The 22,998-nt window shown below is 40.4% G+C and overlaps 2 protein-coding genes across 3 annotated transcripts in view; one reads left to right on the forward strand and one right to left on the reverse strand.

Moving 5' to 3' along the window:
• The first annotated feature begins 4,628 nt into the window (after positions 1-4,628).
• Positions 4,629-6,419, forward strand: LOC126384861 (cytochrome c oxidase assembly factor 6 homolog). Its single transcript, XM_050036216.1, has 3 exons — positions 4,629-4,826; positions 5,232-5,387; positions 5,624-6,419. Exons 2-3 carry the CDS (start codon positions 5,244-5,246, stop codon positions 5,720-5,722), a joined length of 243 nt encoding a protein of 80 aa, XP_049892173.1. The 5' UTR covers positions 4,629-4,826; positions 5,232-5,243; the 3' UTR covers positions 5,723-6,419.
• Positions 6,420-6,533: 114 nt separating this feature from the next.
• Positions 6,534-22,998, reverse strand: part of slc13a4 (solute carrier family 13 member 4) — a 25,596-nt gene continuing 9,131 nt past the window's right edge. The window contains exons 3-16 of one of the 2 annotated variants that reach the window (XM_050036197.1): positions 19,042-19,178; positions 18,765-18,940; positions 17,349-17,412; positions 17,020-17,059; positions 16,819-16,905; positions 16,483-16,667; positions 13,746-13,865; positions 13,386-13,487; positions 13,108-13,209; positions 12,788-12,891; positions 11,583-11,704; positions 11,183-11,344; positions 9,680-9,817; positions 6,534-9,434 (exon numbers count right to left, since the gene is read on the reverse strand). In XM_050036197.1, the coding sequence (XP_049892154.1) occupies positions 9,297-9,434; positions 9,680-9,817; positions 11,183-11,344; positions 11,583-11,704; positions 12,788-12,891; positions 13,108-13,209; positions 13,386-13,487; positions 13,746-13,865; positions 16,483-16,667; positions 16,819-16,905; positions 17,020-17,059; positions 17,349-17,412; positions 18,765-18,940; positions 19,042-19,178 (1,677 nt within the window). In that variant the 3' untranslated portion in view covers positions 6,534-9,296. Of the gene's footprint in view, positions 9,435-9,679; positions 9,818-11,182; positions 11,345-11,582; positions 11,705-12,787; positions 12,892-13,107; positions 13,210-13,385; positions 13,488-13,745; positions 13,866-16,482; positions 16,668-16,818; positions 16,906-17,019; positions 17,060-17,348; positions 17,413-18,734; positions 18,941-19,041; positions 19,179-22,998 lie in introns of both variants that reach the window. The other variant, XM_050036196.1, reaches the window with a different exon arrangement.

A 22,998-nucleotide genomic window follows, 5' to 3' on the forward strand; every position in this document is an offset into this window, starting at 1 on the left:
GAAACTGTAGTGACAATCGATAAATATACCTTGCCATCCTCTAGGGATTCAGGCTATGTCTGACAACCCCTTGCAACTACTGTATACGGCACCCGGCTTTGCAGTATACCTTATTGTCTTGTGTCAAGTACTGTCACCCTTCTTTTGACATCCTGTTTGAGCTGACACTGACTGACGGGTGACAACTGACTCATGACCACTGCAAATCCTCTTTTAACCATGAAGTATGTAACACTGGGGTGGCAGGTTGCTTTTGAGGTCTTTGAATTCAGATGAGCAATTAATTCTATGAAGAGGCCAGCTGATCCATTAATGGTGTTTTTATTACTTTTTAGACACAGCAGGTACAGTCCTGGCTCCAGGCTGTGATAGTCATAATGGGAGAGGTACTCATACCTGAGGCACTCACCTCAAAATTAACACTATTTTTGTCACCAATACATCTGTGTTTTTCCATTAGAAATATTAGTCATGATGTCTGTGAACTCATAATACATCACACTGCTGCAATCTAATTGCTACCTCAGATTGCTGCTGTAGACAATATTGTAAATAGAGGCAGGAAGAGGAAATGCTTTAGTGCTTTTAATAGTCTCAAAATGGCACTGTGGATCAGCCGCCTCACTAGTTTGCTCCAAACCCCCTCAGAAAATAAGAGTATCAAACAGAATGGGAAAATAACTTCAACAGCTGTCAGAGTCTTATGAGTGCTTCTCTCTCACACAGCATCTAAAGCCAGCAACCTGTGACAGCTATGTGGTGAGGAGAGCCTGCAATACCCAACAGACTGAGTCACTTTATAAGGCATATATTTCCTCTTTGAACATTTCACACCACTCATAATATCCTTTAAGTTTTTCTGAATGTGTCAAATGCTAATCCGTCTTTGCTGATACCTCTGAAAATCACGGCTAGAAGAGAAGAGATGCCATTTCGAGGTCAAGGGTCACTGAATGATCACTTCAGGTATTAACATTACATCCTTACATTCTGTTTCTGTGGGGCCATCGGTGCTACACTTAACATTCAAAACAAGGCATTATAAGGCACAAAAGGACAGCATTTGAAATAGCTGAAACAGTTTCTGTGAGGATGAATATGTGCTTTTGCACTCCACAAACACTCATTTTCAAGTCATGTTAAAGCTGGAGTGGCTAGTTAGAGATATTGAAAGTTGACCAGGATGAAGTGTGATTTCCATGTTGATGTCTTCTTAAATAGCACATTAAACTGCATGCCGTTTAACTCTGCTTTCAGGCATCCAACTGTACCTTACATAAACACAATGACAGCGTCCTTAAAGTCTGTGTTTCTTTATAGTCTCAGTCATTTGTCTTGGTGTTTCTGTCAGAGATCACCTGCTGATTAAAAGTGCACACAGTGCTGTGTAATATGATTGATTAAATACAGTATGAGTTACTGTATGTGGTATGATCACATGGGTAACTGAAATGAGAATGCAAATTTGTGTGTCACATATGACAGAAGTGGGGTGGACACCCATACTTCATTACTCAGAGATTTACAAGGCGACTTCAAAACATTTTCTTTAAGCTGAGCTACATTTGCACAGCAGCTACAGAAGCTACATGACAAGCGCCTCCTTCTCTCATACGCACATCTACCAGAAGATGTTTGACCACTCCACAGCATCGACCTCATGCCAAATGCACATGACTCATGTTATGTGAAAGCGTGTTCTTTTTTGGATACTTAGAAAGCATCTAACACTAGTATGATGTGCATCCTGGTAGATAAAAGTACAAAATAGCTGGGAAGTGGGTGTTCTTTTACGCAGTATTTTCTATTTAAAGCTCGAAATGTGTCCTCTGTGCCCATCAACAGAAAATATAGTCTGGTAACAATTTCAGCCACTTCAAAACTGATACATGTTTGTTGGAAAACACAACTTTTCTTTTCTATCTGGTCTTTGATCAACGCTGGAGAGCAAGAGCAGTTACATAAAATATCAATTCTGTTGTGCTTGTGCTGTGAAACAAGTATTAAATTTTGATGCTCTGAAGATGCTGACGTCACAGCGGTAACTTCTACATTCTGTATGCTCCTTTGCAGGCACTGTTTAGACTCTCATGAACAGGGACACATTTTAAAAGCATGTTTTTGGACAGGAACTTTGGTCTTAACTCTCTATACTAAAGCAGACTAAAACAAAAACACTCTTTGACAGTGGAGGAAACAAACTTGAAGCGAGGTCAGTAAATGGTGTGTGATATGAATAGTGAATGAAGTTCTATCTCTAAAGCAGCTAGAGACACACTCAAGTCGCACACACGCACAGGGCGACAAACACTTACTTTCCTAAGAAGAGGGCGAGCTCCTCACCCCTGCATCAGAGTACTTGTTTTTTTTATTTTTTTATTCCCTTTAGTCCGCGCAAGCACACGAACTGAGATGGATTGCTGCTGGGAGCCATGGCAACCAGCGGGGCTATTCTCCGTCTCTGTGGCTGAGGGAGGGAGAAAAAGAGAGAGGGAGTTAATCAACAACACACATTTTCATTCCGCCTTAACTCACTGCCAGGCTATACACACACATACACAATCTTTATTGTTCATTCACGTAGCTCAGTGACAAGCACTTGTTGTGCTGTGGAGGAAAAGAGGCTCCCAGGGAAGGAACAAACATTCGAAAAGTTTTTCCTACTTGATTTGAATGGATTAGGAATGCACTCACAAACAACCACACATCTAACTTTCGGCCTCTAGTTAATGCTATTGCAAATACTTGGGGAAAGACAGTGCAAAATTAGTTTTAATTAAGAACAAACAAGATGTTAATTAACACAAACTGATACTTAGACCATGCATTTATTTCCATTACAGTTTAATTCTAAATTTATTTATTTCTCTCATTTTGACAATAGGACATCCACTCTACCATGCTGGCATAATATTCCAGCACATATGGGTTACTTAAGGTCGGTTATTCAGCAAAATAGCCACTAGCTCAGTTCTGAGGACTGTGGTGAAAATTTAATCAAACCATGGAACATCAGGATCGTCATTGCTAGAGGTAAATTTAACTGTCAGAGGCCAGGGATTCCACGTTGACAAAATAGCTAGTAATTTTTATTCACTTCTTGTTGAATTGAACAGAAGTAGGCTTTGTTATAGCAACCTTCTCGATTTTCATCCTTTTGTTACTTAGCTAGAATTTTTTTGGCACTTTGGTTCCAACCACTAAGGTTTGCAGCAACCAATAAGACTATGTTTCCTGAGTATCCTTGTCCCTGGCTTATCTGTAGTCATTAGCATGCACACAACACACCCTTTCAATGGCGGCACATATCTGCAATCCAAGTTTGTTTAGGCTGGATACATGTGATAGTCACCACAGTCACACACCACACAGTCTGGCATAAGAAAGTTTGAGTGAAGGTAAGAATTGTCAGTCATCTATTATAAAGCCAGTTCATCCATAACCTTGTCAGTGCACAAAGGGTGAATAATAAATGGGATATGTTTTTATTTATTTATTTTTTGCAAATACTGCCTCATGACAACATGTTATCTTTCTTTTTTTAAACATTCAAAAAAAAACAAAAAAAAAAAACAGAAAGGCAAAAACTATCAAGGGCACAGCACCAAAACAATAAGAACACAAGATCTGCAATGAAATTATTAATTAATTAAATTATGTATTATTATTGTTAGTTAAGTTTATTTCTCATTAGCTCTTGTACTGTAGTATAGTAATAAAACCAGTGTGGGTATACAGACATATAGGGTGTCAAATGTGCCACATCCGGCATTGCCAACCCTCCTGTACTGCAGAGTATTTTAGTAACTTCAAGTTAAGTCAAATTAGCACTAGCATTTACAATATAGCATCATGTTGTCAAATGTTGAGAACAAAATAGCCATTAACATCTTCAGGTTATTAAATGATGATAATACGTTGCATGTAAGAAAAACTCAGGCATTATAGAATGTAAATGTGTTATTCTTTTGGCTTTTTTATTAGTTTATGTAATTCTATTTTGTGATTTATTTTCTGTTGTCCATGCATCTGTTTATGTAAATTAGGCTAATTTGTGCAGAATAAAGACAGCCAGGAAAAAAGGTTTTACTTCTACACCAAGCTATGTAACTAATAATTACAACAACAAAACCTAATTGTTTGCCACATTCAGACTATTGGTTTACTTCACTGTGACCCTTTATGGAACATTTTTGGACATTTTGTAAGTTAGTATACCAACAACGTTACTTCTGCTAAGACGACATTTTAACAGCAAAAACAACATCGGCAGTGTAAAACGCTGAATACTGTTGCATTGATGAAATATAGTGAATGAGACACACAACAAAACTATTAGCTAGGCTACAAAAGGATGCTACATTAGCTAATCAATCACTCCCTCTCACCTGTTGCATCCTTTTATCACGGCAGCCTGTGGAGTCTAGTATACGCCACACACATGACATAAAACGCCACATTATTTTTAAAGACGTCGACTGGAGAAATACTAGTTTATTTACCTTAAATTATTCAGCTTAGTATATCCACAAATAGTGTTAAAAACTTTCAAACATGTCACCTAAGTTTGAATTTCTTAACGAACTGCGCCATCACCTGGTGTAATTTGTTAAACACGTCCTGACGTCATCACGAGGCGACGAGGAAGTGCTGCTCAGCGCGTCCTTCACTTTACTCAGTAACACCTGAACACGTTAAATAAGTCCCGTGTTTGTCATTTAGGAGCTATATTATTCTGTTTTTCGGGCTTTTATGGAGTGACAGAAGCAAACAGCAGCGGTGGTTGGAACAAAGAGATAATCTTGGAGGTTTTAGCGTTTATTTCGGTGAGTGGTGAGTTTATATGAGCGGTCTCAGCTTACCTTTGTATTAGCTTAGTGATACTTTTGAGCGATTGAAATTTGATTATTTGTAGCCTAATATCAAAGTAAACATGGTGCAGTGGTGTCATGTCGATCGATATAAGATATTTGGTGTTTTGAGGCTGATGTATGGATGTAAATTGACAGCGTAAACATAAATAAAGTAGTGAGGGACATTACATGACGAGGACCAGTGAACACACTGCATAACGTTTAAGTATTACAGCTATTGATGGACTATATTGAGAAATTAATTTTTGTAGGTGCCTAGTTGTTCATAATATATGTCAACAGTTTATCCTACACACAACAGGAGCCACATTAGTTCCTGTTAACTTACTCATCTTACTTATCATACATCTCTCCCAGGGTCAAGCAGTGATGGCAGCTCCAAACTCAGCAGAAAGAAAGGCCTGCTGGGACGCCAGGGACAAGCTGTGGAAATGTCTGGATGACAACAATGATCAAGCTGCTCCTTGCCAGATGTTCCAGGGCGAGTTTGAGGCAAATTGCCCTGCTCAGTGGGTAAATGATCCCTTCTTTTATAGCTTTGTGATCAGTGAGGTCTGTGGTCTGATGATAGAAAGGATGAACTGTAAGCAGTGTTTCAGAATCACAATATAAGTTAATTAACAATCTTTGAAGGTATTACTTAAGAAATTGGAATGGTCCTCAACTCTCATCATTCGAGAAAGCGCACTTTGCTCAGGTGATGAAAAGCTATACTGCAGAGTGCTTATCTTTTGCATTTTCCCTGGCAGGTGAAATATTTCACCAAGAGGAGAGACTTCTTGAAATACAAAGCGAAGATGGAGACAGAAGGCTTCACACCTGCCGAAGGCCCCAAGCAACCTTCCTAACCACTGGACTGCAGCCTGTCCGAATCTGCAGACTGACTTTCAGCCTTATTCAGACCAGGGCAAGAGGAGCGGGACTTGGAGAGGAGTTTCCTAACTTTATTGTGGACCTGAACTTCACCTTTATTTATTTCTACAGAGATAAAAGAAGAAATCATCCATGTTAGCAGCTCTTTTTGAAAGTGACTTGAGCTTCCCTCTATTGCCTCTATTGGTCCAGCTGGTCTGATATGTTGGATAACAAAGGAAATCAAAATGACAAAACAGTCAGTTAGATTTCACCTGGATATTACACGTAATGTCACTGTGGACGGACTGTACTATTGTTCCTTGTGACGTTCTAAATGATGTTGTAATACTCATGATCAGTTCAACCCATATACGAATCCATACATACTGCGTCTATATCAACACTCATCCTACCACTGTACAAGATGAATTGTCTGCGATTGGGTTTTTATCACCTCCTCATCATATCTGTTAGCAGCCATTGTATTCTGTGTGCCGAACACAGCAGTGTTCTTCCTTTGCTTGGTGTTTGGGTCAAAGTCAAGGGTTCCGATCAATTAAATTATACTAGTGTGATTAGATAAATGCTGCTCTACTGATTGCTAATTCCAGGACAGTGCCTCATTAGTCAAAAACTCAAAGTGTGGCTGATTTGTGATGGTGTGTGTAGATAAATAAAATAATAAATACATTCAGTTGTTTTAGTGGTTTTATTCTTGTGCATGTATAATGTATCATCCTAACTCTAGTTTTTGTCTGATGAGACATCAAGGTACAACACATATTTTAGGAATATTACAGCTCATTTGGAAACAGGCAAAGGCATGTAATCTTTATATTACAAATCTGTATGTATTTACAGAGGAGTGTGGCCCCTGGGTCAAAGGTCACTGCGGCAACACCATCAAGATGTATGAAACCTTCAGTAGAACTGAATAAATTACAAAATAAAAGTCTTGATTCTGCCCACACTAGAACCTAAACTTAGAATGCAGTGATATATATATATATATATATATAAAAAAGCCACAAATTGCATTGAAAATTTGTGTAAAAATATAAAGCATATCTTTTATATTATTCACACAGTACAGTGAATGCTGTGTGCAAACCTTTTCACCACCAGACAACAGTTACTGTGATTTGACAGTTGATTGAACAAACAATTGTACCATACGACCCTGTGCTACCTTACTCTCCGTTCTCTCTGCTTTAAAGGCTTTGGATGTTGCATTCGACAATAACTCAGGACTTGGAGGGACGTTGCAGCCTTCCAAATCTCTTTTTTCACGCACCAGGAGAAATGTCACACCTCCTGGGTGACCACAATAAAGACCAAACATGGTGATCCTGTTGCTTTACATGCTCATGTAACACACTTCATGAAACATACATGTTTATGTGATAATTACAGTAGCTATTATTCCTTGATGAAGGTGTTTTCTACCTGCTGAACAGAAATTACTTTCAAGATTATATTGGCACAAGTCTGGACCTTAGTAATCTGATTATGAAGTCTACAGATGTATTCAATATGACAAAAAAACAACAACAAAAAAACAACAACAGCATCTGACCAACAAGCTTAAGGCAAAGAAGTAATTAAGTTGAGCACCTAGCACAGTACAGTGTCTAACCTTTCAAGTCTCCTTCCAAATTTCAACAAAAGGAAAAGCTACAAAGAAAGGTGGTATGATTAATCAACCAACACAGGACTGTCTATACCTTAAATACAGTACAGCTTACATTCTTAACATTGAAATGGTATCAAGTAAAAGCGTATGTCTGAGAAACAGCACAGTAAAAAGCAATTACACTCCTGCTGTCCATCATTTAAGGAGGGCGGTAGTGAGCTGCTCCTGCACTGCTCTGAGATTACAGCAACTTACAGCAAGTTAACACTGTCAGGGTTGGAGGTCTGATTCCCACATGGACAGTCAAGCTAAAAGTGTAATATGACAGGCAATAATAGGGTAAAGGCACTAGTGGTACTGCGAGATGCTTGTTCACAGTATGATGGAGCACAAAATCAGCTTCAGAAACTTTGGTTAAGACATCATTAAAGGAGGACTTCGACTCCTAAATGACCATTTGTATATCAGTCACTCACCCTGTGTTATATTGAATTCATGAGGAAAACTTTGTTTTCCTTGCATGCCTCCATGGTTTATGAAGAATCCAAACATTGTCAAAATTCTTGATGAATTGAAGTAATAGGGGTCCACGTTTAACAACAGCAAAACTATGTTAAAACATCTATTTACAAACTAGTGTAGTACATTTCAAGTCTATTTATCCAGTCGTATGCTCAGTACTTCCCAAACAGACAAAGCCAAAACCAGACTCCATTGAAAAAAAATGTAATTTTTCTTCGCAGAACACAGGAGCTGCTGATCTTTCACTGACTTGATCAGTTAGTTGGCTATTTTGGTAATTTTGGTGGTTTAAAGGGTTACAAATTGTTTGCTATAGATACGCTCTTGTTAAACGCAGCCTTTGGCTTAAATTTTAGATTCTTCATTCACCGTGGAAGCATACGAGAAAAAAAATGCTCTCTTCAGAAATTCAACATAACTTGGATTGAGTCACTGATGTACAAATCATCATTTGGGGGGGTGAAGTATTTCTTTAAGAAGCCAAGATTTTTAAATGAATGCCGGCAGCTGCTAACAACATGCATGGACAGTGCATAAGCTTTCAGTTTCCTCCTAAATACAGGTATGTTTTTACCTCTGCAATAAGAGATCATATTAGATATATCATAAGACACTGGGTACATGTGAAAGGCTTGACAGCAAGTATTTCTATGTATACAGTACATCATCAGCCATAGCAGAAGCCTCTTTTCGTGCATTTATATTGCTTTAATACAGCGATCAGCTGTCTCTTTTACACTGGACAGTTTAGCCAAAGTGATATATCAAAACAATATTTTAAATTCTCTCAGCAAACTCGTCACCAGCCCACCGTGTTAATGTACGTGCTCTGGTTAAAGAGCAATAAGTGCAGCAGAAGTTTAGCAAGCATGCAGTAAAAAAGAGGCTTATCTGCGATGGCTATATAGCTTATTTCTATCTAAATATCAACTAATCCACAGGACAGGGCATAATGTGGTTCTGAAAACACTTATTGTTTCTATTATGAATCAAAAAAACAAAATATCAGTTTCCTGATCACCACAAATATGTTTGTAGCTCTTGGAACTATCCCCAGTGATTCAGTGAAAACAGAATCTCCATCAAACTTTGTTAATGGAGTTACAATAAAAAAAGTTTTTGCTGGAGGTCGGAGCCCCACGCAGTGGCCATTCTGCATTCCTTGTGATGCCCCCATGTGGCCAATAACATATAATTCTAATTATTACATCTACGCAACAGGTAATGGTTTTTCGCTCTCCTCTTCTTCTCCTCCTTCTCTTCAACCTTCCAGGTCCAGTTTGATCCATCTAAGAAAGGGCTGAACTCTGACCCAGACCGTCCCCTTGACGTCATTTTCTTGTCTTTCTTTATTGAAACATTGCCCCATCTCTTTCTGTCTTTTATTGACTCATCCCCGAACCCAGCGGTGGTTATAAAATACCGGTGATGTTCCTGGCCTCCGCCCAAGCTGGGAACTCAGTCAGGTTGAAGAGAGGAACCCCCCATGTGGTGATGGCCAACATCACCACTGCCACACCGATCAGGTTCACCCCAAACCCTGCTTTCACCTGGAGGAGAGGGAAAGGAGATGAAAAACAAAATGGTTAGATGTTAACAAATGTGTCGTCGTGAGCATTGTTTTGTTTGAAAATAAATATCAGAATTGAGGTCGGCAAGAGTTAAGAATGAAAAGTTTTATCCCACTGATTACATAAAAAAACTTTGGCACAGTGTTCTCTTGATCCGTTTGATATTGCAGGTGCAGAGAGAGCATGTGACTGTGTGCGTGTGTGTGTGTGTGTGTGGGTTGTACCATGTCGCTGATCTTCACGTGGCCGTAACTGAAGACGATGGCGTTGGGGGGGTTCCCCACTGGAAGCATGACCCCGAATGACACGCACATGGTGGACGGGATCAACGTGTGGAGGGGGTTGATGCGCAGAGTCTCTGACTGGAAGGAGGAACGTGAGTGAAAAAGAACAAAGGGGGTGAAAAGAGAGAGAGACAGAAAGAAAGGAAAAGAAGATGAAGAGGGAGATAAATGGAGAGTGCAGGAACAGGGGAGAAGTCAGAGGTCAATGACTGGTAAAAAAAAAACTGCTTTAATCAGCCTGTTTACATTCTCAGAACGAGGTGCACCACACTAACAGTGTGGGTGTGGGTTATTAATGCTCCCTGCCAGCACACGCACATGATATTAACTCTCCCTGTGAGCAATCTGAGAGAAAAAAACAAGTATCCACATGGGGGAAGCAAAGTCCAAGTGATGCTGTTATTGCAAAATAGTAACTTATGATGAGGAAACATGAGCATTAACAGAGTAAGTCTCAGATGAAGCTAAAACAACTCTTTGAAAAGAAAATTAGAGACGGTATTTTAAGTCTATTGAAGAAGTTGTTTAAAATTTTATGAAATTGCTTATTCCCTCTGTTACTGAGAGGTACAGTGGATGAGAACATTGTCCCAGCTTGCATAGCTGTCTGTCAAATATGACTCTGCAACCAGAAAATGTTTAAGACTGAAAGTGGGGGAAAACAGCTAGCCTGGTTCTGATGAACAATTCAATTTTGTTTGTTTACTCTTTGCAATAACTGAAGTATAAAAAATGTACCAAACTATTTCATGGAGTCTTGTCATCACTGTGTGGCTGCCTGGGCAAATGGCAGTGACTCCAAAAAGTCATTGTCATTTCAGTTTCAGTCAAGCAGCAAAAAAATGGAGCTAACACGGAAATGCCAAAAACTGCAGTTCCCCAAATGGCCACTTGGAGCTGGCTCCAAAAGCGAGTCAATCCCCATAGATCTCGACACTGAAATGTCAAACTTTACAGCATAAATAAACATGTTTACAGCCTGGTACAAAAAACAGTTTGGGTCTCTGTAGCTAATTTCAACATTCATAACAACTGTACATTTCAATAATATTTAGGCTTAAACTTAAGCATAATTAAGGGCATTGTGTGACAGGTTGGTGCCATCAATTGACAAGTTGCAACCACGGCAACAACACTGGTCAACCATGATGTAACCACCAGAATCACAAAGGAATATTCACGTAAAGTACCTGCTTTATCAGTGCTTTATCTAAACACACAAATCTTAATTTTTGCCAGTGCTTGTCCCCTCTTTGGTTCATCTGCACATACAGGGCTTCGAAGAAGCACTATAAGAGCATCGCTATGGGTACTGCCCCCATGCAGACCCTTCCAAACCCTGAGCTTAAACTCAGCACATTCTCCATCTTGTTTGCACACATTGCTAGGTATCAAAGGACCAGATACTGAGAGTAAGCATGTAGAGGGTAGTGTGTGTCGTACCAGCGCCGATAAAATGGGCAGGAAGACAGTGAGAGTTGCTGGGTTGGAGGCAAACTCTGTGACCGCTGACACCAGCAGGCAGGCCAGCAGGGTGACGGCCCATGGAGGAAGACCACTCATGGGCTCCAGCTGTCTGCCGATCCACACTGACAGGCCTGACACCTGCAAACACACACACATACGAACAAAACACCCGTGAGCATCCTCAAAGGGTACAATTAGTCTCGAATACTCATGCTACAATCAAGGTGCTGCAGACAGACAGTGACAGATTAGAGCTCCTGGTGGACATTAATATCAGATCAACTGAAATTCCCATCTAGAAGCTCCCCTGATCTTCTGGCTCCTGACCCTTAACATAGCTGTAATACAGCAACAAACACAAACACATGTATCATGCCTTGCAACCAGCAGCCAGTGCGTAGCCTCCTCCCACCAGGATGACAATCTCCCACGGCATCAGTCTCTGGAAGTCTTTCCAGGTGATCATGGGAGCCAGCGGGTCAGACTCTGATTCATCATCTGATGGTTCAAAACCACAGAAAATAGGTCAATACAGCTGGAATGGTAAGTTTTGTATTTATTTATTTTTTTTGGTAATGACTGAAATTTAGCATATTTTACTGTACTGTGGTGTACATGTATGATAAAGACATTTTTACTAACACTTTACTGACAGGGAATTTCTGAATGGTTTCTGAGAAACAGAGAAAACAGGGAAAATCACAACTGTCTTGAAAGAAGAGCTCCAAGTTATAGGTCTATTATGCAGCAAATTGCCAGTTACTGTTTGAAAACAGTATTGCGTCTAGCTTGTGTTAGCAATTCATATTAATTATTATTATTAATTATTATACATATTATTAATTATTGACAGAGTTTCTTTCAGGAAAGAACTGAGGACTTAAAAAAATTAAGGACGCAATAAATAAACATTTTTTTGCTGTAGTAAATACAAGTAAAATATCCTGTTACTTGACATTTTGTTTACCTCCTTGTGTCTTTAACTTCCTACAGACACATGGCCTGCAGCTGTTTGCAAGCCTGAACTATGTCTGCGTCTCTAATATGTTATGGTGTTTAGAAGTTTATGGACTGTCAGACTTTTCCAGTGTTTTTCAAAGTGTTGCACAGCTGTGGAAAACACCAGTGGACTGTTTTTCTGCTAAAGAAGAGGTTTCTCTGACCCACTGAACTTGTGGCAAACAGGCTATAAATCAACCTGCACAGGCTGGTAACACAGACAGGGGCCTGTTGAAACAACAGCTGTTTACAGCAAGATTGTCTATCTTTGTCACAAACTTCATGATTACAAGAATATTAAAGGTTTTTTTAATCTGTGGTAGGTATACATCTTATTTCTATTGTTTGACTAAAGCTTCTTTGTGTACGAGGTGAATAGAATAGCCCATTTTGTGGTGTCTGGACCACCATAGTAAATATATGATTTGTGACTAAAGTTGATTTGTAGTGCTGAACATCTTCGCTGTCCCTCTTAACATTGTCCGATATGTTAACCCGACATGTCTGGTGCCCCAAAAAGACAAACCAAACGTAGTAGAGCTTTATCAAAAACTGCCAGTTGGTCAAGTGTATGGTCCTGACCTGGGTTCCTACAGCTGGAGGATGAGAAGGGTCGCCTGGCAGGGATGAGGAAGAGCAGGAAGCCCAGAAGGACAGATACTGTCGCATCGGTCCTGTAGCCTTTCCTGAGGGGGGCAAAAGAAACACAGATTTAACACAGACATAATAGATACAGAAGGAGAATCCTATTCATCTAGTTGTCAGTGTTAAGGTGCTGATTCAATGTGCATAGTTAAAGTGTCTGTGCATCTCTTACTGTGCATGAGTATGTGTATGATCACTAACATCTGTTAGTGATAACAACACCTATTAAGGTGTGTGGCAATATTATGGGCACTTACTTCTCAAAGAGAGACGTCCAGCCGGGCACGAAGCCAGGCTCTCTGGTGAACCACAGCAGAGTCATCAGGATGAAGAAAACACCGGTCACCACCTCTGGGTAACTGGGACACACACACACAGAAACCACAAAAGCATATGAGCAACAATTACATGAGTGATACCCTACTTGTGCCACAATGTCACGTCTGGATGTGTGAGTAAGATATACACATGTACACACTAGGACAGAGAAACCAGACACACACACACACACACACACACTGACACATGTACACACCTGATGGGTCCCAGTTTGCCGTACTCTTCCTGGATCCTGATCTCTGACAGCATCTCTCTCCTTGTTTTGCGTTTCTTACTCAAAGAGCATGTTTCCCTGAAGCTGAACACACACACAAGAACATGAACCACATGGCAACCTGACACACTGTTTTTTCGAATGTTCAGCCACAGGTCACGTAAAGGCGCCATGGCTCAATGGTAGACAGACAGAAGGATTATCGTGAGTCTATAATGATAAGATGCATTACTCCTGCCCAGCTGGTAAGAAGGGGGCAAGTAGGATACACACACCAACATAATCACACAGTACAGAAGGATACTATCTGTAAAATACACACTCAGACACACACACACTCACTTGCAGCCCAGGAAGAGGAAGTGCAGCCACAGCCAAGTGAGCACCAACATGATGATGGCGATAGGGAAGCTGAAGATGAACCATGTGCCGAAGTTTATCACCTTCGCATCTGGGTAGCGACTGAAGAGACAAAGAGAGACACAGAGAGTTATTTTATACAATGTTAGCTAAAAATGACCTTTGCAGCAGGGAGGAAGAGGGCTGATGGGATATGTGGTCTTAATTAAGAGGAACAGTAGCACAAACATTAGCACAGGGTCACCAATTATCACCAACAGGGTCAATCATTTAAAAATATTGATTTGATATATCTGATAGATTTTTGTTTGAATTCTACACATGGTCTTTTAAAGGCTGAACCTTGTAACCGCTGACAGCACTTGTACTGATAAAAAACTGGAGCTTATCCGAGTTAAAAATAGACATTTGTCCCCCATCAACGGACTACCTTGACTTCTGGCCTCTGGTCAGTTTGCTTTGACTGACAGCTGTTGTCATTCCCATTTGTTTATCTGTGCAGCAACACAGCTGACTCTCCACACTGATAAGAGGTAAGTATCACTGTTCGGTGTCCTGACAGGAAAACTAAGCTGAAACCTCCAGGGCTAAAAAACGAAGTGCCAAAACTGCATTTCCTCGAACGGCCACTTGAGGCTGACTCCAGAATCGAGTCAATCCCCAGAGACTCCTATGTTTAAATGTCCAACGTTACAGCAAAGTTCACTTGGTTTTACGCAGAACACAAACACCAGTCAAAGTGATCTCAGCCTTTCAGATTGCATAGGTTATATATGAATAATTGGCTCATGATTTGTGGTTTACATACCAAATCTGGTGCAGTACTTTCCATATGCATATGAACAGTGCATGAAAACAGCCTGAGTAGAGCTGTAATGTACAATGCAGTAGAAATGCGTCAAAAGGTCACTGAGTTATCAAAACACATCATCAAAGTCACTGTCGGATAAGTTTGCACAGACGAAAGTCAAACGTATTATACAGTGCCATCAACTCAAACGGCTGCCTGTGCAGTGTAGCAGTGGTCATTAATCTTTGGTGCACTTTAAGCTGTTGCAGAGCTCCTCTTAGTCCCCACTGTTGTGTCATTCAAAGCTATACAGATGATAAAAGTGTGTTTGCTAAGGCATGCTTCACTGAGCTCTCAGCCCTATGGACACTAAGCAGGGTAAAGGTGACATTCAGAGATGACGATCGTGTGTCTGCAGCAGAAACTAACTCTGCCATCCCTTCCATAAACCTCTGTGATCCATCGCCATCAGTTACTTACTTACAGTCTACTTATATGGAAGAAAGAAAACGGAGAAACTCTGAAAGTAGCACAAAACAAAACCTGGTGACACCGAAAATCACACCAACGCAATAAGACAAAACCAGTGATGTAGCATTGGTTTTAAGGACAACATTAGGTAAACTAATGATGGCCAAGAAACAACAGCAATAGAGGCAAAGAAGCTATGACTTAAAAGGCAACCTGTTTCCGATGTTTTTTTTAACTTCAAAGACAAACTCGTGAAAGATTTCTGTATATAGTCAACGTTTTAACACAATGTAGCCTACACTGCTACATGTAGCTACATGCTAACGTCAGGGAAACGTGGTCTTAGTTGCTGATGTTGTGAATTTCTCCACAATTTCGAATTATATTCCTTCTGGAACTTGTCTGGTTGTGTTTAGAAGTTTTTATTGGTGATTTTTCACAGTCGAAAGTGCCAATATAATTCATTACAGTCATTCCCTGGCTGCAGTGATGGTGCAGAGATGCTAAGAAGCAGAAGATCCAGAAACACTGACGAGTCAGAGCAGACAGGTGCTGAAATGCAGTGTTTCAAACAGAGGGTGAATAGCAAAGTAAGTATAAATAAAATAAAGTGTGTTTTTTTTAGTTAAACCATGTAAACATGTCCAAAATACAAGTATGAACCTGAAAATGAGTATGACTTCCCCTTTAATCACTGCATACACACTAAATATTTATCAACAAAGATTAACGTTAAGCCTAAAGAAGTGTATAAAAAAATGCACAAAAGGCACAACATACAGGGAAATTCGCTGAGCATGCAACAATGTGATCGCCTGACCTTGTCTTACTAGCACGGACTTGTTGCAGAAAAAGGATTTGGACTTGCTGACCTGAACACACACCAACACCAACCTTGTTTACCAGGGGCCCCTCACTTATAGACGCTGACCTCAGGCTATTTTTGTACTCAGGGTGTTGGGTACAGTGCGTCGTGTTTGCACACAATTTGACTTTATTTGACTCAAAACTCAAAAGGTATCATTTAGGGAGATTGTTTTATATTCATTGCTTGGATTGATTGAAATTTCATTTTAAGATTACAACTACTACTGCACACACCCACACAAACACATGCACAGAATCAAAACTCGACCTTTGTCCAACAAGCTGCAACATGAAGGAGGCCATTCTGCCAGGCTTAATGCTGCGGCTGGAGGAAATCGGCTCTGTCAGGACTGAAGGGGCTGATTAGTTTGATCTCAGACCCTGTGAGCCCCCCAAACACTGAGTTTAACATTTTAGTCAGACCAGCACTGCAGCCAAGAGATCAATCAGGCTGTAAATATGCTTGAGTTGTGATGGTGTCTACTAGAGCTAATACCAGACCAAAACATCTGTCTGACTCCAGTTTTTAAAGCTTATTTTATATTTATTCTGTCAGTGGCCGGTGGATGCTGAGTGTGTGCGTGTACTTACTTGTTAAACTGCTCAGCAAAGATGAGATTAGTCGATGTGCCGGTGATGGTGATGAGACCACCAATTGTCGCGGCGTAAGTGATGCTGAGCGACAAGCATTTGCAGATCATGTGATCCCTCTTGGTGGGATACTGGGAGTCTCTCCTGGCTTTCACCCGCTTCACATTTGGGATTTCGATCGCAACCTGAGAGTGAGTGAGGAGAATATTGAACTTAATAATGACATGAATTGACCATAACAGTAAGGGAAGGAGGAGTGTTTGTCTGCCTTGTTTCCAGCTACCATACAGTCACACATGCACCTCTTTACCTTCCAATAATGTGTGAGTTTCTCACCTGTGGCAGGTGTCCATTGGTGTGTCTGATGTAAGCCTGGTTAGAGATTGGCTGTAGACCCAAACCATTGGCCTCCCCAGTCTGTACCTGAGAATAAGAAAAAGAGACTCAGAGAAAAAGACTTGAACAGATTTTCCTGTCGCTCTGTTGCTGATATTTGACCTCTGTCTACTTGACAAATAAAGACTTTACAGGTCTCACCTCACTTAGTGCAGAGAGCTCCCGTTTAGTGCAGTCGTTGCTGAAGGGAGAAGATAAGAGGCAATTAAGACTTCACATTAGATGTATAAGATTAGGGTTACTATAATTACTGATAATCAAATGCATTAGACGGTATTGCTTAAAAGCTGCTCCACTACACTCTATCAGGCCAACAGCTTAAGATGGCAATGACAAGAGCTGTGGTACATACTGACCATCACAGGTAGATGCAATTGGGAAGAAGAAAATTAGGGAAATTGTAGAAAAATCAGTGATATTAACTCCACACAGAGTACATACAGCATTTGTATACACGAACATACACACACCTGTCATTCCGATAGAGCAGTTCTAGCTGGTTTTTGTCCAGGGTCTCTTCTTTATCTGAAACAGCTGCAGACAAAAACATTCATCATAATTGTGTAACCGCTATGTCAGTGTGTTTTAAGATTATAAAAGTGTAACTGTAACGTTTTGGTCACCTAAAAAAATCTTGTTTAACATTTGGTTGTACTATTTTGTTGTAATGGTTTTCGCTAGCAAACATTAGCATTAGCATTATCACAATTAACCAAAGACTGTAAATGAACTGTGCCAACTAAGCAGCTAGTGTTAGGGTTAGTTCCACCCTGTTGTCCAAATCATGGATGTATAACAGTAATCTGGATGTAGCCATGGAAGCGGGGCCCCATTCCTTCCTATGAAAGTGCATAAAGTCAAAAAGCTTAATGCGCCTAAATTAACCAGATCATCTGCATCATGGGGCCTACTGAGCAAACACAATAGAGACTTATGGTGGCCAAGCAGCTAACCCGCCAATGACAGTGAAGTGCTCCGCTACTTTCCAAATGTTATTGGACTGAATGGATCAAATCCCAATAGTGACATCAAGACATTTTGTTGGGGTTGTGATGCTTAAAAAAAAAATCCACTGATTTACAGATGTCTCTTGCACAATGTAAGCCTATCGGAAAAAGTATTTTTTTCGGCCCCATGACATCACATGAACATTATAATTCCATGTTTAGCCACTATGTAAAATTGGCTTCAAAGCCTGGCGCTGCCCCTGGGGGCCTGGTCCAAATATGGTCACTTCTGGCTCCAAAAGTTGAAGACTGCAATGGTCAAAATGCCAAAATCAAGTCTTCAAAATGAGATTACGCAAACCAATGTGTAACGTCACAGTGGCTACATCCATTATTTTTATACAGTTTGTGGTTGGAACATGCTGAAAGTCTTCTGTTAACAAGTAGTCTGAGTGGGCGGAAGTTTGCTGCATAGATCAGCCTCTCATTGGGCGGAACGAGCCAACCGCCACCTGAAGTGTTTTCAACACGTCCTTTACTAAATTTTGCGGTGTTTGATCTTGCAGGGATGCTGTGGCACCGCCCAGAACGATTGTGATTGGTTGAAAGAAATACATGCAGCCGGGGCGTTTTTTTCTCCACTCTCAAAGTGAGAGTCGGCCCAGCCAGACCTTTCTTTTCTTGAGAAACGTCTGGTGAGCGAGACTAGTTAACAAGTGTTATTGTTTTGTTACAGTTGGATTCAAAAACTATTTTCTCAACACATCAAGATTTTGACTTTGAGTTTGCTTAACTTCTGCCACACTTCCCCTGGGTTATCCATCTAATGCAGTTTTTGGTGCAAGTATTGCTATCAACATCTGTTTAATTTCAGAGTTTTTTGCAAAGAAGCTTTTATAGTTCAGTGACCTCCCCCTGAAGTGACGAAGCCAGACGCACCGCTGTCATCCTCGGGGGCCTCAGCAGTTTCAGAGTCGTCGTGGCTGTCGGCCAGGCCCGTGCAGATCAACTGCTGCAGGACAGCTTCGGCTATGGGCATCACCATGGCTGTGGTGGACGTGTTGCTGAGCCACATGGACAGAAACACTGTGCAGCACATGAAGCCCAGCACCAACCTGGAGGAGAGAGGGACATTGAATGATGTGTGTGTCTACATCTGAGTGTGAGGAGGAATTAGTGTGTACAGTGACTGTGTGAACATATGTGTGCTGCTCACATGCCAGGCTTGGCCCCTGCAATCATCACCATGCGTAGAGCGATGCGTTTGTGCAGGTTCCACTTCTCTATAGAGGCTGCCAGGCAGATGACTCCCATCAGCAGCAGGGTGGTGTCTTTACAGTACTCTGCTGCCACCTAAACACACAAAAAGAGACACTTTTTAAAGTAAACCTTTATATAACATCAAAATATTCAACAGCTTTTACAATTTGGTCGATGACACAAGATTAAATTAAGGAAATCAAACAGCACAAGATCTGAGGAGACAGAAAAGAGCGATGGGGCCTTTTGCTTTTCCCTCCTTCACCCACTTCCCCACTTCACCCTCCTTCATTTGGATCAACACTTACAGTCTGCCATTTGTTCTTTTTAATCTGCTCTACTTCCCACCTGCAGGGTTCATGGCCTCACAGTGTTGTATAAGCCTGCATCTCCTCACCTCTCACCTAAAACCTGCTGCACTTCCTCCTGCTGGACATTATTAACATGGCTCCTTTGCACTCTCCTTCTCTGTCATTTCCATGAACTCAGAGTAACACAGGAAAGAAACTACACAGGATGCAGGGTAATGCTTTTAACTCTACCCTTTCCTTTTTCATGATTACTCTAAAAATGGTAAAATCACCTAAAAGAGTAATTTCCCTGATAAATATGAAGTCCAATTTGGAGGCCATAATCACATAGGGTCATTTTCAATAAATTTTAGCACATCTTTGTGCCTAAAGGAATACTTATATGATACCTGAATGATCATTTGCATGTGTCAATTATGCATTTTCACTTTACCATTACTATTTAAACTGGTGGTGTAAGATGAGGAGCATCATCTTGAGTTGTCTTGTTGGTTGCCCTGGTTGTATTTACTCCTGTCGCTCGCTTTGTAAACACTACAATGGTTGAGGAATGGGTGATTCATTAAGCTGAATCAAGGAGTTAGCTACACAATGCCTCCTTATTTCACTACAAACCCCAAAATACAGTGTCAGCTGGCTGGGAGCTGAAAGCTTCTGGTAAACGACCCTCACTAACAACAAGCTAGGCTACTTACTGTTGGTGTTGTGTATGTCACATCCAGTAAATATCACAATATAAATCAGTGTTTTTTTGTTTAAAAAGTAGATTACAAATGTAGGAAGATAGAGTGATTACGTGTCCAGTCTGATCTCAAGCACACAGCTGATATTTACGTGGTTTGTTTATATGATGTAACAGAAGTGCATATTTAATGGATTCAGTGTGGACAGAGAGCTCCGATGTTATGCAGTGCGTCATGATAATCAGACACTTGTTTGCTGTTGTCAAGTGTGATACCTAAAAGTAAAATTCAGTATACTGGTCTGGTCTATTATTTGGCTTAATATCAAACCACTTTGAAAATTATTCTAGCAGGCCAACCTGATGTGTCTGGTGGGTTAAGTATTACTTAAAGAAAAACTTAGGAGGCGTTATTCTTTAGAAAATGACATGTGGAAAACTTAACCAGATCAAATATGAGCCTAATTTGTACTAATGTGAATTACCAGCATAAAAAGACAAAAGAAATTAGTGTTAATCATTTCAGTCAGGAACTTTAGTTGTGCGCACTATGCGTAGTAATGTGCTACACAGGCACTCTGCCAGCACTTAGTTGAGGTCTCATTTGGGAAAGTGAGGGTGTTAGGTGGAGGCTGGGAATACGATAATAAACTGGAAATGTTGCATAAACCTCTCTACTGGCATATTTACAGAACACCATCACAAGAGGCTTACAGCAGTGTTAACAGGCTGCTTTGTCACTGTTTGTCAATGCGATTTGGTCATATGAGGCGTACAGCTCACTTTTTATGTAATGCTGATATGAAAGTGAGTTTAATGGAGAGGAAACTTGTGTTACCAGTATAAAAATAAGTGATACTGTCACCAGTCATGCAAATCCAATGTCACCAAGATGCAGACTTGGCGGTGGGGACGATGGTTGGTAAAGTGTTTGAGTGTCACATTTGAGTGCATGTACTCAAAGATGAAAGAACACTGAGAGACATCAGTTGGATGATGATGATAAGTGCCGGCTTAATGGGGTTTTCTCCATAGAGTCATGGCTGATAAAGCCTCTAAAGCTGAGTGAAGACGCCTGGGCTTGACACAGACACGTAATACAATAAGTAATACCACATCATAAAACACTCATGAGCACTTATATGCATCCAAGAAACCTCTCGCATAGTTAAAAGCTTACAGACACATGCAGGTGGATCTGAGTTCTTTAAATATACTTAGTGCAGAGGACAGAATGGCCTTTCACCCATTTTCTTGCTGATCTGGACTTACTGTACATCCGCATATACAGCAACCTGATCAGCTGACTCTTACTACCAGCGCCGTAATATGCTGTCACAACCCGATATCCCAGCATCGCTGGTTCCCTGCATTGCTGTTAAGCCCTACATGGTTTAACCCTAACCCCTAAGTGTTACTCTCACTTTTCCTTCTTTGGCGAACGTTGAACCCTTGTTTCCCCTCCATACATTTACTTAAACAAAGATAAAAAGTTTCACGTCTCTTATGGGGAAAAGATGTTGTGACAAACAGTAAAGAGAGTATCCTCAATTATCAAATGAGCTCTTTGGTCTGCAACATGTTAATTTAGAAATACAAATGGAACAGTTCTGTAAATACCCCATGTAAACAGGCACATTTCAACATAAGCTTATTGAGATTAGGGTCAGTAGAGTTCATTACTTGCTATGTATACAAACCAATGAAACAATATAGTAGCAGCTCTCTACCTAAAAAACAATACTTAAATAACTGTCAATATTGCAGCTAAAACTGATATTCTCTTTGTCTCAGCTCCAGTATTACAAAACTATTAGCCTATCATCCTTTGGGTTGAAGCAATCAGAATTTTGTGTTTACAAGTCAATTTCTAATCACACTGATGTCAGGAAATTGCTATCTACGTTAATGTAGTCTTCGTGAAAAGATAATGTTATCAAAGGTAATTAGGGAAGAGCAATGAGGGTGGTGAGGGCCACTCAAACTTTTATCTGACTGTCAAAGATTGATGTGGATGTACCATATCTGGCAGTGACAAAACCAACAGAAAATTATCACCGAACTTTGTGGCCTTGTGTGGCCTTTTTAACCTCTTTAAGCTCACTGTTTACAGCAACCATTTCCTTTAGCAAAAAAGCTCTGATAAGTAAGCTGCCTGGCACCATTTGGTATTAGTCACTACCTGAGCCATACTGCAAACAAGATTTAATAAGATCCTTTTTCCTGATCGTAAACATTTGAGGTCAATATGACCCCAACTATCTTTGCACACATTAAGACAAATTGGGTTAAGTATGGATTGGGCAGAGACAGTGCTAGCCTTGACAGTTCGCTTATAGCAAAAGTTTGCAGCTAACGTTAGCTGAGGAAGGAAGGCAAATGTGCCTCAGACATTTTTCATTGGAGTTGGTGGAAACCAAAACAGAGCAACAACAAAAGTGAATATAGTACATTAATTTGTCAAGTTTAAAGAAACATATTTCAGAAAGTATGCTGATGTTGTTCTGTGTCTGCTATATGTGTAAATAGTAATGACATATCAATGCTATGTGTAAGGCAGTGTGTTTTTGTAGCTCTTTTAATCTTAAGTGGCAATAAAAAACAACACCATAGCTTTGAATTAGTGGAGATGTAAGAAACTGAGCCATATTTCCACTTACAGCTTGCTAGTGCTAACGGGTATGAACCAGAATTTGACCCGTTTTGGGGGCAAAAAATTTAAGATAAAGAATAAAAATAATGTATAGACTATGTCACACTTTGTCCAATCTGGAAATCCATCGGTTAAAAAAAAAAAAAAAACTTTTTTTTTTCTTCCTTTACCCTCTGGAGGCACAGCCCGGAGTTTTTGACTAACGGAAGTGCAGGGGCCTCAGCGATCGCTCACGCCCTTCACTTCCGGCGGTGCCCCCAGGGAATC

This window comes from Epinephelus moara, chromosome 23, assembly GCF_006386435.1.
Source record: "Epinephelus moara isolate mb chromosome 23, YSFRI_EMoa_1.0, whole genome shotgun sequence".
Taxonomy (NCBI): Eukaryota; Metazoa; Chordata; class Actinopteri; order Perciformes; family Serranidae; genus Epinephelus; species Epinephelus moara.

Coding starts and splice junctions, on each gene's coding strand:
- LOC126384861 (XM_050036216.1), top strand. CDS start 5,244: ATGGCAGCTCCAAACTCAGCAGAAAGAAAGGCCTGCTGGGACGCCAGG. Junction 5,388..5,623: donor CAAATTGCCCTGCTCAGTGG/GTAAATGATCCC, acceptor TTTCCCTGGCAG/GTGAAATATTTCACCAAGAG.